A 14,683-nucleotide genomic window follows, 5' to 3' on the forward strand; every position below is an offset into this window, starting at 1 on the left:
TTGGCTCAACTTTTATCCCAGGAGACTAGTTCAATAATGGGTGAATGCTTCGATAAATAAAAAGACAAGATTTCGCCTATAAAAAGATTCAAGTTTTCGACAATTTTATTGTAGATTATTTTTACCATAATTTTCTACAAGTATGTCATATTTTTATGTAATTTTAGATGTTGTTTGAGTTATGTGTTGATCTCATATTTGATTTTTTACTGTTTGAGACGTGCATCTTAACTTTATTTGGTTGGAAGCAAAATCGAAACTAAAAACTGAAATGCAAAATCCAACAAATCTAAAACAAACATAGCTATTCATGGATTGTCAAACTGAAAAATATTTGAACACACCTATGACACAATTGTTTGAATAATATTATCATGAATTAGAGAGAGATCCATCATCTTATTCTCAAATTTAATTGGATAAAATTCGAACAGACGAATTATTCTGTATCTTTAAAACAAATCAATCAAGCTTTTCTTTAATATAATGTGAGTTCTGTCAACTTGGTAGAGCATTCAAGTAACAAGTTTTATTGGGCTTGGTCCAGATATGGTCGCTTTTCAATTTGGGCAGCAAAAAATAAATGGGCTTTGAGCATTGAAAAGTTGAGCAACTGAGTTTAAAAGTGTCATTTTCTATGTATAAAATCGCCAAATTATGCCCGTGAGCATATCTAACTTTATTCTTTGAATGTGTTTTACTTTTTGACTTTCACAGCTATTCACTTTGACTTGAGAGAATTGGACTTTGATTAAATGTTTCTTACCCATGAAATGAAATTAACATGAAAACCGACGAAACCCTATGGTCCACAATTTGCGTCACATTTCACGTTCCACTATCGCTACGAAAACTCAAGTAATACAAAAAATATTGTTTACAATAGAAATATATAGCCATTGATTATTTTTTTCATTTCCTTTATGTAGTACTAGTACCTTTTATTTCCTTTTCTTTCTAAAAGGAATCGACTTTACACCCTCCCTTAAATGAAGGAATGAAAATGTCAATCCTAAAAGCATTTTAAATGCACATCCATGGCTAAAAGAGAAATAATATAGTATAAAAAAGTTAAGCCAAGAAAAAAGAAAAGTTATAAATTATCAAGATTTTGTGGGGGGTGATTGATAGTGGTGGGTTCCTCTTGCACAAAGGCAGTGCACCAAGAATCTCAAGATCACACTAACACATGGAAACTCATTATCTTTTCAGACATCACATTCCACTTGGATGGAGACAAACCTTTGTCAGATTATTTTAATCTTAGCATTCACATAATGGAGTTATCTCAAAACATGGGTATTTTTTGTATCTTGCCAAAATCACAAAGCTGCAAAGAAATAGTAATAAAAACTAGCTAGAAAGACAAAATGACAAATGGCCAGTTTCTTACAAGCTTTTCAAGAAACTAGAGCCCACTTCCCCCAATACACACACTTACATAGAGGGAGAAACCTACAACACATAAAAAAGGGTCAAAAAGTTCCCACCAAAAACATGTTTCATTTACTCAATAAAACCTAACAAAAACTAAAACAAGAAAACAAAGGGTGGGTGTCAATAGAGAGAGGACTTAGGACTACATTGAATAATACAGTGATTCAAAGACTCTTTCCTTTTTTTCCTTTTCTTCTTTGGATTTCCATTTTTCTTTTTATCTTGTGTTATAGCTTGCTTATGAGCAATTAGGGTTCCTGCCAGGGCCACCATAGTAAAAGTACCTTCCCCAGTCGCTGTTGCTGCCGGTTTGGATATCGTAGCAGTTGGATTGCTCAGTGAATGTGCCAAGATCTTTTGGGGCTTTAAGGTTGTTGGAACTGTCCACAACTTGAACGTTCCTGAAATAGCTCGACTTGCCAAAACCTTCTTCCGGGAAATGGCCGCTGCCCATTTGAGTCGAGGTGTGCTTCCCATCAGGCTCCGAGTTCACTACCTCCCCGCCCCACTCAATCATGGAGGCGCTGTCGGCTAAGTAGGAGAACAAGAAAGACGGCCAGTACCCCAATACATAGTCGTTACCAAACTGCATCCACCAATGTCCCTCTTTCGGATCCTGTACAGAAATGGAAAGCTAGTATGTGTAAACTGCAATAAGGAATACTGAATCATGTGAACAAGCAAAGCAAGGTTTGCTTCAGACAGTGACTGAAATAAAATTTTAAGATTCTCTCATGGATGGTGCTTTTGAATGTTATTATTTAATCACGTCCTTGGTTGCTTTTTACCAGCTCAGGAAGATCACATCAGCCTCAATTCCGAATAGAACCAACAACGTTTGATGCTTTACAAAAGGCGGTTGGTGGTGAAATTGGAATTTACCTTCCAGATAAGAATGCTAATATCATATTGTGAATTCCGAAATGCAGAAACAGGAGAGATACTGGCCCCCATTGCTATTTCATTATTGACTTGAATGAAGCCCGAGCAGAGAAGATTGTAGCAACCAGTGGCTTGATATGCATCACTCTGTTATCATGAAAAAAAGGAGACATTAGAAAATCAATCGAAAACTTCTACATCGTACAGTTAAATAAGGTTCAATAACTTACAGTCCAATAAGTGAACAGTCTAGTGTTGTTGTCTCCATAGAGATCTGGACTGACCTGAAAGCATAAGAGCATCATATCATGCTCATTTGTATATGTGACCAAAATAACTTTTGATAGATTACATTAAAATTTCCAACATCATTCTTCAATCATTTCATTAAACCATCCAAAGTGATAGACTACCTGCCAACCAGCTTCGATGCTGTTAAGATCTTCACCAAAAGAACCGCCTAAGACCCAAACTTGGGACAAGCTGAACTCATTAGGTTGTTGTATTTTGGGCTCCCAAACATTAATAGTAGCCTTTGCTCCAAAATACTTGTCCCCTTCCACATAAGCTATCGCGTGCTGGTAGTAGATGGACCAACACAAGGAAACTACTTAAGCATATGGAAAATCAAGTAGAACACAAAATAATACAGCTTGCTTTATGGATATTGTTTAAAAAGAGTCCCCATTTGAATTAGTTATACCTGATGACCACTTTCGTTGATGAAGTCAGGATCCGCTGACCTTGGCTTGGGGATACTTTTGTGCTTCTTTTTTCCATATCTTTTCACAGAGCTTGCCCTCAATACATCTTCTTTCTTAGTTCTCCTAATAGGAATGGTACCCTCACTGCATTTCCCATTCATATGCCACAGCTGAGTTATTGGATTTGCTCTTTGTTTCGACCCAGACGACATCTTGTTGTCACCAAACAGTCCTTCTGGGTGAAAACTAGGTCTTGTCTGCAGCAATAAACAAATTCATCAGAACAACATGACCACAAACAAGTGATAAATGCAGAAAATTAAGAGAAATGGACCTGGATTTTGTGGTCTTTGAGAAAAGGGTGATCAAAAGCTGGTTGGTTTGAGATAGGCACACAGTCAATAACATCCCCATCTGGGCTCTGTTGAATCATCACATATATAGTCAAGCTTTTAGAACAAAAATAGACCTTATAAATTCCTAAAAGTCCTAGAAAAATATCATTCAAGCACTATGACAATATTAGTGGGATTTGCACTTGATTCCAAAAATGGAATAATGTAAAAATAAACCAGCAATCTCCTCTTCTGCATTTATGAAGCTGGGTATTGAGCTCAGAAGCAAATGTGGGAAACTCAAAAAAAAAAAAAAAAAAAAAAAAAAAAAAAAAAACGCTATAAGCTGGATTTTGCAACTGAATTCTACAACTCACTCACACCACAAAACCACACACACACGCACATTGATCTGTAACAAACAATTAAGTCCCAGCCAAACAAATAAGCTAACATAAAACTGAGGGAGTGAAACGCGGGTGGACCTCAATGGATTTAGCGGCAGGTTTATTGAGTCTTTTCAGGTGCTTCCGAACTTCAAGCTTCTGTCTCGAAGGAGACAGTCTCCCGGCGCAAGATAGAGACATAAAACCCCATAAACAAGCTAAGAACACCGCCACCTTCACGCTTCTCCCCCGGTGGCCACCGCTAAACCCGGCACCACCCATTGCAAATTTCCAACAACCTCCAAGTGAGCAAAACTCGAAAAGATTCAATAATTTTGCAAGCCCGAGGCGTACGTTAGCACGAGCCCGAGATTCAATGATACAAGCGCACCATTGAAATCACAAAAAAGGAACTACTTTGCTTATCTATGCAACCCCCCAGTATTACTGTTTAGCTACTTAGCTTCACCTCCCTCCTCCCTTCCTCTCTCTCTCTCTCTCTCTCTCTCTCTCTGCGTTTGCGGTGCTTCGAGAAAAGCCAATTATGTTTGCAGAGATGTCTGTTTTTATTCAAGCAATTTTTAATGATTTAGTACAAAAATTTATTACACTTTTTTTTTTTTTTAGAATTTAGGCTTTTCGAACACGAGGGGCAAAAAGGGAATGGCGAAAAGGTGAGAAAGTGGAGAATTTTTACCTCCACTCGTCTACCACTGATACTCTGTCGTTTTGTCCGCCCCCACCCACTATCTACGTCACTTTCCGGTTTTGCCCTTCCATTTTAAATCGGCCATTCTTTGATTTACAAATTTGCCCTCCTCTTTTACGCTCCTTTACCAACGCCCAACGGTCTAGGCCTTTGAACTAATTTTGCAGCTTTTTTATTTGATTTCGCTCAAAAAATGTGGAGTTATGATCATGGTTTTAGTAATAATTTTGCTTTTATGGGGGAATAATTGTGAGGATTCTTTTTCTTTTTCCCGCAAAGATGAGAAATCTCAGCATAAATTTAATTTTTAACAAATTTACTTGCATCCAAATGTCCCAAACTCAATTCTCAAAAAAAAAAATGTCCCAAATTCAAATTTTATCAATTAATTTTATAGAATGAAAAAAGTTCAGCATCATTTATATCTTTCTATATAACTTATAGTTTGTTGGAGAAAGATTAAAAAAAAAATACTGAAGCATGCGTTTATAAAACGATTTGCAAGTTTTTTCGTAAAATTGTAATCTGACTTGGGACATCCATTATTTACCTATTTATAGATAGATTATTTGAATGCCCCAATTTTTCAAAGGAACATATGGCAATGATGAGAGGTGAATCTTGGTCATTAAATCATTACATAATTGGCGGTATGACCATGAAAAGGGATTGCTGTCACATATTAGCTTTCATTCAATAAAAACAAATTTTGCCAACATTAATTCTACCTTCTTTATTGATCGTATCATTAAAGGATAGTGATTGTTTTACGCTTAAATGGCATAAATATATTAGTGTTAATGGGTAAAAATGCCTTATTCTGTTGTATATGAAAAATGCACACATTCACTTGATTAATTTTTTAAATTAAATTTTTTCAAATATCTTTTTTTAATAAAAAGAAATAAAAGATTATTCCTCAATATATTATTACACGATAAATAAATAAATAACTTACCCCAAAAGGAACTACAAAGGACGAACTAATTTCAATGTTTAATTATATCTAACAAATTTTTGAAGCACACATTCACTCGATTAATTTTTGGAATTAATTTTTTTCAAATATCTTTTTTTAATAAAAAGAAATAAAAGATTATTCCTCCGCCCCACCCCACTTGACATAATTTCCTTATTGGGTCGTCCCACCCGATTTTGACATGTTTTATTTTTAACTAGTAATAGATTTTCACTATAATAGATGTGGACTCATAAACTTTACACTAATCGTGCTGAAAAGAACTAGGTCAAGTGAGGTGGAACGATTTGAATCCAAGCAACGCATCGACAACAAATTGAAAATAGGAGCATAATCTTATTTTTTACACGAAAATTATCATTTTTTTATACAAAGTCTCCGAGTTTAATTGGTTTAATTCATACATAATCGATCTATATCACAAATATAGGTAAGCATTGATTTGGAAAAATAAGATGTTTTTATATTTCCTTAAACCATACTCCTATTCAATTGAAGCAACCCTCGTATATACAAGAAAATGAACATGACATTATTATTTTATTAAATATAAGTGTAAATACAAATTTATATCTAATTTAATAAAATATAAAATGACATACAAACTCAATATTTGTAGATCAAATATTATTGTATTTGTGTGGATTGTTATCTCTATTCGATCCTTTGATTTTTATCTTCAAATTAATTCTCAGATGGTCTTTGAGTAGTTCTTAAAATTTGTTGGAGAAATATATCTTAGATCTTCTTGGACTAGTTCGCCTTATTTTCATAATAAACATTGAGCTTGACTTCTTTGAGCTTTGTAACGTCGATGCAAATGGCATGCGTCTTGTTTCTGAATCGAACGTTGTATTAATTTGACTTGAACTTTTGATTTGAGCTTTTGGGTTGAGTTTGTTGTAACATTGATGCAGAGGACTTTCACCTTATTTTTGGATTGAACTTTGGACTTGATTTAAGTTTTGGGTTGGAGCTGCTTCCACGTTGAACGTCTTGTATCTCGATGGGACACCTTGAATATTGGAGATAAGTTCGTTGTAGACAAATTATCTTCCAATTCTTGAGCTCTTGACTTATTATTGATGTATATCTCTATTTATAGTTATAAGAAGAATCTGACTTTGGGTTTGAGCCCGTATGATTATGAGTATAGGGTTAGCGTGATATGATTTTATTGGTTGTTGAAAATTGTATATATCAATATTAAAATTTGACTTATTGTCAAATAAATCAATAATAAATATTTATCAATAATACATCATATTTAAAAAGATTTTGAAATAAATAAAGATATAATAAATCAAGTGGCAAAGTTGAAGCACCCAAAGCTAGACTCTCCTTTGTAGGGGGTCTTGGGTTCAATTCCCGCCTGTGTGCGAGTAATTTTTCCACTTTTGTGTGGATAGTGATTCCGTCCGCATACGGTTATTTTCTCACTTTTAGTGGTCCCGCCTGCGTACCGGTTGGTTATTAGATTATATATTATACACTCTCTTGTAATTCTCAAAAATAAAAATATCATTAAAATCACGTGCCTACCAAGAGTGTACGCAACTTGTGAGCACATTTGTTAACAAACTTACAAAATCAAAAGTACACATACACACGAATCACTTCGCATGATTCAAATATAATTTCAAGAAAAATAAATTCCGAGACCATTAATCTCAAATTTCCTAAACCAATTTGGTTTATATCTCAAGTTTGTAGTTACCTTGAAAAGGATATAAAGTTATTGAAATATATAGTTATATACCTAGAGTTAGCATAAAACTTTAGAAGGAAACTAACGTACATAATAAAACTATGGTTTTCTCAAAAAAAAAAAAAAAACGAAATGCGAACGAATTTGAAATCCCAAGGATGTTGATCAAAGTTATCCCAACTTTTATTGTGTGTGTGTGTGTTTTTTTTTTTTTTTTTTTATAGCTAAAACCCTTTTTGTTAAATGATCAGTCAAAAGCAATTATTATTGTCAATAACGTAATTCCTACAAACTCAGTTTTTTAACACAGTCGAACAACTTTTACATTTGCTTTGACCCTTTGGTGTTTGATCCTATCCACGTGTACTAGCTCTGTCACGTGACTGGTTCTGAACAGCTCTTTGTTTTCTTTTTCTTTCATTTTTTCTACTTGATTCTGTAAAATAGTTTAGTTGGTGCCGTTTACAATAATTTTGTAAAAAAATATATTGCGAATTTGAACTATACCAACATTTGATAGATGCAGCAGAAATGTGTATAATGAAGCCATAAATAGTGAATATAAACGAATAATTGTAGGGTTATTTGCGTGTAAATATACGAACTTTCAGCATTTTTTAATTTTTTCTCACGAATTTTATTTTTTGAATCTAAATACACGAACTTAGTGTTTTTTGTTTTTTTCATGATGAAATATTCCGATCAAATTAAAACTGATTATTCTATCAATTCTCGCTGCCATTCTACCTACCCATGCGTGAAACAACAAAAATCCTTTAAAAAATAATAAATCCATAGAATTCATCCCATTATCTACATAAACAACACAAATTATTCAAACAAAAAAAGGTAAACTCATTATTCTATCAATTTTCCATGTCATTCTCTGTTAATTTCTGTCAATTCTCTCCACTTTCTAATTTATAGCTCTAACTGGGGGTAGAATTAGACGTCGATATAAACCTAGCTCGACAGTGTTGTTCGTAGTTCGAGGCGGTCATTCCACGTCAGTAGCTCTGGCGGCCATGTCAACAGTTTCGGCGGCCACTTCAGCATTGATTTGAGAAAAAATAAAATTCATGGGAAAAATCAGAAAAACACTAAGTTCGTATATTTAGATTCAAAAAATAAAGTTCGTGGGAAAAACTAGAAAATGCTAAAATTCGTGTATTTACACGCAAATAACCCATAATTGTATTGTGATTATTATTGATTCATTCCTTATTGTTTCACAATAAACGAATAATTTTAAGGAGGTGGGCAGGTTATCTCAACTGTAAGGAGGGATCTCTTCCTTTCAATTATCTCGGTATCAAGGTTGGGGGACGGATGAATAGCAGTGTGGAATGGAGTTGCGTGATGGAAAAAGTGTTGAGGAAAATCAGAGGTTGGAAGAAGAAATCTCTTTCTTTGGCAGGGCGCATCGTTCTTGTGAAGTCGGTCCTTCAAGCCATCCCAGTGTTTCAATTGTCTTTTTCCTTCATTCCTAAATCGGTAATTCACGACCTCAACTCCGTTTTTGGAAAATTTTTGTGGGGGGGAAGTGGCGTGTCTAGGTCTATTGCTTGGTTCAAATGGAAAGACATGTGTGTCGACAAGCTTCAAGGGGGATTGGGCTTTCGAAACATTGAATGGTTTAACAAGGTCTTGGTGTTTAAATGGGTGTGGAGGTACTTGGTCGAGAGGGAGGCGTTGTGGGTCAGGGTGATTAAATCCTTGTACGGGGATTTGTCAAGAGGGCAGGGGGGGAGTGGAGGGTGGAGAAAAGGGGCGGGATGAAGGGATGGTGGTCGAAAATTGTTGGGAGGGTGGGGAGGGAGGAAGAAAAGTGGTTTAGTGGCAATATTCAAAGGATTATGGGGAATGGTAGAGAGGTTAGTTTTTGGGGTGAGACGTGGGTGGGGAACAGCAACCTCAAGATCCTCTTCCCTAGACTTTTTAATCTTAGCCTCTTTAAAGATGGTAATGTGGAGGAGGCTGGGAAATGGACGGAGGAAGGGTGGGTGTGGGATCTTAAGTGGCGAAGGGAGCTGAGGGAGAGGGAGAAAGAGATGGAGGAAAATTTGCGGTCAGTCATTGGGGCGCTTTCTCCTTGCCCAGACCTCAAGGACGGCTGGAGCTGGAAGGACGCAGCGGGGGAAAATTCTCGACTAAAGAGGCCTATGAGGAGTGCGCAAAGGCGGAAGGTGATCATTTTGGGAGACACATTGAAGCTAGCGCACAACTGTGGACGGCACCGGCCCCTAACAAAGCCAGAGTGACAGCTTGGAGAAGCATTTGTAACAGGCTGCCAACATGCGAAAACCTTCTCAAAAGGAATGTCCTCATCCCAGCCGAAGAACAGTGGTGCAATGCGTGTGTGTGGAGGGAGGAAACAACTGAACATTCTTTTCTCCATTGTCCGAAAGTCGACCGCGTGTGGGACAAAATCAATCAATGGATCGGAATGAAAACAGCTAAACCACAAAAAGTCGAACATCATTTCATGTCTTTCATTGGAGGAGGAAGAGGTAAGAGAAACAAGAACTTCCTTAAAGCTCTTTGGATCGGGACTGTTTGGCTGATCTGGAAGTATAGGAATGAGAGTAGGTTTGAGAACAAGAATTGGGAGGTGTCCAACCTTGTTAATGAGGTCAAAGGGAGGCTTTGGAGCTGGAACAAAATCTTCCATGTGGTCGAGTCCAATGTTCCTTTTACCTTGTGGTGCTCTAACGAGTACGCACCACTTGTATGATGTTTTTGGTACTCCTGGTACCGCAAGCCCCAGTTTTATAATAGATTTTTAATTGATCAAAAAAAAAAAACGAATAATTGTATTGTGATTTTCTTAAATTGCGAATAAACTACTATACATTTTAAATTAGATAAGACACAAATTATCAGAGAATCGTGCTGCAACTGTGCAAACGCATTGATAATATTGAATAATTGATGTGTGTATATTCGGACAAAGATTCTTCCCTCATAGCGGTGTGAATTTTATACAATTTTTACTATGTTGTTAATTATAATGTCACCTTTGATATACTCATGCTAGGAATCAGTTCGATAATTTTATAATATATTTGGGTCAAAGTCTGGAAGAACACAGTTTTGAAAATGCTATAGAAGTAGTATTTTTTTTGCTTTTTTTTTGTGCAGATTATAAATAAATAAAACGATAATGGACAAACCTTAGATGTTGACAAAATAACAGAATGAGAAGATTTCTATACTTTTAAGTTGTAAAAAAGATATGCATATATAGAGAGAGAGAGATCAGAGAGAGTTTAGGGCATAGAATTCTGGTATAACTATTTCAAAATATCATAAAATCATCTGGTGTTTTAGGAGGGGAAATCCTGAAATATACCGAATGATATACATCACAATGTAATAATTTTTCTAATTGTTTGGTAGAATTACGATATAATGCATAATGTTTGTTTCCGTTGCATTATTATAGTAAAATCATTAAAATGTTATTATCATAAAGAAATAAAGAAAATGTGGGTAAATAAGAGGTTAGTTGTGTAATTCGCGCGGAGGGTAAAAACGTAAACATCCGCATCGTGGGTGGGCATACACGTGCACTGCTCTCATCAGGAATACAAGTAAATTTTTGCAGATTCGTATCTTACCATTTTGCCCTCTTCAATTTAATAAAATTTGGTATTTAAAATTTTAAATCTTACTTGTTTATTCTTAGATTGAGATTAATTTAATAAATGTGATTGATCCCTTTATCTAAATTAAGTCAATCAATTTCTTCGGAACAAAATTTAAGAAACTAGTGTTTTAAGTATGTTTGATAATAAAATAAATAAATGATTAGATATTTCTTAATTTGCTTATATTTATTCTATATAAGAAAATTGATCAATTTAATTGTGAACTTGCTATGATTAAAAAATAAATATTGATCAAGTTAATTGGAACGGATGTAGTATATATTTTACTAAAATTCATTATTTTCTTTTAACAAACAAGGTTAATTAAATTATTATTAAATGACGATTTTATATAATAAAAGAAAAGAAAAAACCTAAAAAAACCCTTGAAAGCACAGAAAGAGCAGACTAAGGGCCGAGCCTCATTAAAACCTTTTCACGGAAAACCCAGTGGGAAAAACCGTGAAAAGGAAAAAGATTACTCGTCTGAACACAAGACGAAAGTAGGGAAGAGCGGAAGGAGATACAACTCCGAGATTCAGAATATCAACGAAAAAATCAACTGAATCCCCTAAAGAAAACGTCCCCGATAAACAGAGACAAAAACCAACGGAGTTCGACCAGTAGCGTCCTCTAGCCGAGCGTACACAAATCCGGAAGCACTCTACCGACACTCCATCCCTCACCAAACCAGGGCAGCACAAGCTCAACTTCATCCATCGCCTCAAAACCCACGCCTCCATCAGCGCAAGAACCAACGTTTCTGACGCAGATGGCTATGCGAAGCCATGTAAACAAGGTTAATTAAATAACCACATAGTTGTCACTTATGAAATTATAAACCACTGATCAAAATAATTTATTTAATTTGTTCCATTCGGACCATTCCATTCGCTGGATGGCGATTTTTTTTTCACACTTAAACTAACGAGTTGTGTATTATCAAACTTTAATTTTAACTTATTTATGTTCTAGATTCTCATTAAATGAAATTCTCTTAAACAATTAATTTTGATTTTGAAAAGGTCATGAGTAACTTGTTTCGTTTACTATATTTTATATTTATCTTATTGCTTAAGAGAAAATAGCAAAAATAAGTAACTTTACTTTATAGTGCACACAGGCAAAAAAATATATACTAGTAGTATTTTAATTTTATTTATAGTTAACAGAATACTAATAATTATTATTTCATCTTCACCTACATGACCGTTCACGATATCAAGAAGAAGAAGAAGGTCCTAACTTCATAGAGAAAGAAACAATAGTTTCTCCTCCATAGGTATTCGATTAGTCAACAATAGGGTCTATTGGCCTCTTTTCTTGAAGACAAATTGTGTGCATAATTCATAAATTGGAGAGAGGGAGAGAGAGAGAGAGAGATTGGCATTATTTACTAGTATGTCAAAGAAAATTAATGGGCCTAAGTTAGAAGGAAAGGAAAAATTAATACACAATATAAATAAATGTATAAGCTGGAATCCATTTCATTTTTTGACCATGCATGTGAAAGCTGGAATTGAGGTCACAACTCCCAAGTCGGTTAATTTGGCACTACCTAACAAATCAAATCAAATCAGATCAGATTATAATAAAGGAAAAAGGTGCAGATAAGCCCTCCTAGGTGTAGTTCTTATAGCTGGTGAATCGTGAATAAACGGATAGAGATTTAATCGGTGAATTATAATTAGATTATGAATTTTACCTAGTGCTTGAACGTAAGGGTTGAGAGTAAAGAATTAAATGGCCGAGAACAAGGGAAATTAGCTGTAGTATTCAAGTAGAGAGAGCGTGTGTTTACAAGATACAGATGCATGGGTATTTATAGATTACATGTTAGGGGTAAAATAGTAATTTCATCTCTAAAAGCATGCTCCTCGCGTGGTCAAGGGCATAATAGTAACTTTGCCCGTAGGCGGGCGATTCCTCTGCTCTGGCGCGTGGGCAAATGATCCTTCTGTCTTTAGTGACTTCTCTGGTGAAGACCATTCCTCTGGCGAGGGTCATTCCTCTGGCGATGGTCATTCCTCTGGTCAACTCAAGAAAAATGGTGCAAATACCCCCTCGTCCTAACCTCCGTTTTCTCACCATTAGTCAGTATTATTTTTTTCTTTTAATTTTCAGTGGGCCCCATCTTCTTCACCTTCTTGAATACAGCCAACTCAAGAAAAAGGGTGAAACAATTTCAACAGAGTTCATCCTAAAAGACTTCAGACTCATGTTTCCAAATGCACCACATTTTCACTCCCCAATATCCCCTCAACATTTTGTGCTACAAAAATCCGTCTTAATTCCTAGAAATTCCAAAAATCACAAAATCTCTGCATCGATGCACACTCAATAATCAATAACTTAATCTACGGCTCGAGCAGCGCATTTCAAATGCAGTCTTCTTACGATTAGCATAGGCCACATAAGCTATAGCCAACATTTCAATAGAAGTTGAAAACTCACACCAGCTTCAACAGATTAAAAGAGCGCAATCAACGGTCAACTAGCACAAATCCATCGCACAAAAACCAATCGGGTCACTTACAAATACCAGAAAATACATCGCCCACTTTCAGAGCCGAAATCAAATTTACATGCGTTGAATCATAGAGAATCGGTAAAATCGATTTCTTCGTTTTATTTCTTGATTGGATTAACTTTTCTGGAGCAGGGATGCGGCAAGTGACTTCAGATGATGGTGAGCAAATTGTTGTCGACCAGTACTGGGACTATCTTACTTCATTGCGAAGAACAACTGCGGCGCCAAAGGCGCTAACATGCGCAGCGGCGTGTTTAAGAGTGATGAGGAGATGGCGAATTTCCAGCGCGCTTGCATGATCGACAAATAGATGGAGAAGAAGGTGATCGAGAAGGCCGTGGGTCAGAGGAATTCCGTCACCGATTTTCAGGTGAAGAAGCCGCGCAAAGATCATGAGAGTTCCAGCTGGAGCTCATCCTGTTCGAGCTACGCGGCCGCCGTCGGATTCTTCTTCTCGTTGGAGGTGGAGTCGTTCCAGGTGCAGCGGCCGAAGCTGATACGGACGGGGTTCGAGAAGGAGAAATTTGGCGGAAATCGCCGCAAATTGGAGCTGAAACCTAAAATCGAAGGCGGATTCTCCCATTCATGAATTGTAAATAAAATACCTGTAAATGAGATAGGTATCTACCATTGCGGCTTCCACCCATAATAATGTATAACTTCTCTCCAAACACTGTTGCAGCATGCTGTAGGAACAAATATTTAGAAAACAAGTGCATTAAAAATATAGTAAATAGTAATTAAATTTTACAAGTTAACCGTTTTTATCAAGAAAAGAAAGTAGCATAATATTTCAAAAAAGAAAAAAGACCTAGTTGAGAACTTGAAGGTCCATGGAATTTAATTTTCAAGACAACCCCACCTTGTTATTTCAAAAATAATTAACTCAATTCATTGTGACGTGATCTTTAATTTTTTTATTTAATATTGTTAATTTATAAAAAAACAATTATGTCAATTATTATACTCCTATTATTTATTTATTTTTGGAATTACATTAATATTAATTACTAGTTAGCATATTCTTCCGTATCATACACATGAAACTTTTTATATTTAAATACTATTTCAATTATCACATAAAAATTATACATACAATAAAAATATAATTTTAGTTGAATATAAATTTAAAAAAAATAAAGAAAAACTAACAATAAAAGAATTGATATTATGAAAAGGCAAAAAAAAATATACTATAAATTAAAAGAGAAAGAAAGAAAAAAATATATAAAAGAGTTTGGATAATGGACTTATTCAGATGAAAGATGAGAGATGAGAAATAATTTTTTTTATGTTAATATTTAAATAAAAGTATAAATTTTTTATTTTAAATTCAATATTTACGTAAAATATATCAAATGAA

At 35.2% G+C, this 14,683-nt stretch overlaps 1 protein-coding gene across 2 annotated transcripts in view; it reads right to left on the minus strand.

The window, feature by feature from the left end:
- Positions 1-1,331: 1,331 nt before the first annotated feature.
- The window catches only part of LOC130992619 (uncharacterized), an 88,715-nt gene continuing 75,363 nt past the window's right edge, over positions 1,332-14,683 (minus strand). Inside the window, exons 2-8 of one of the 2 annotated variants that reach the window (XM_057917333.1) lie at positions 3,844-4,220; positions 3,358-3,444; positions 3,023-3,280; positions 2,733-2,897; positions 2,550-2,603; positions 2,320-2,466; positions 1,332-2,053 (exon numbers count right to left, since the gene is read on the minus strand). In XM_057917333.1, coding sequence (XP_057773316.1) covers positions 1,676-2,053; positions 2,320-2,466; positions 2,550-2,603; positions 2,733-2,897; positions 3,023-3,280; positions 3,358-3,444; positions 3,844-4,026 — 1,272 coding nt within the window. In that variant the 5' untranslated portion in view covers positions 4,027-4,220 and the 3' untranslated portion in view covers positions 1,332-1,675. Of the gene's footprint in view, positions 2,054-2,319; positions 2,467-2,549; positions 2,604-2,732; positions 2,898-3,022; positions 3,281-3,357; positions 3,445-3,843; positions 4,401-14,683 lie in introns of those variants that run through there. The other variant, XM_057917332.1, reaches the window with a different exon arrangement.

This window comes from Salvia miltiorrhiza, chromosome 7, assembly GCF_028751815.1.
Source record: "Salvia miltiorrhiza cultivar Shanhuang (shh) chromosome 7, IMPLAD_Smil_shh, whole genome shotgun sequence".
Taxonomy (NCBI): domain Eukaryota; kingdom Viridiplantae; phylum Streptophyta; class Magnoliopsida; order Lamiales; family Lamiaceae; genus Salvia; species Salvia miltiorrhiza.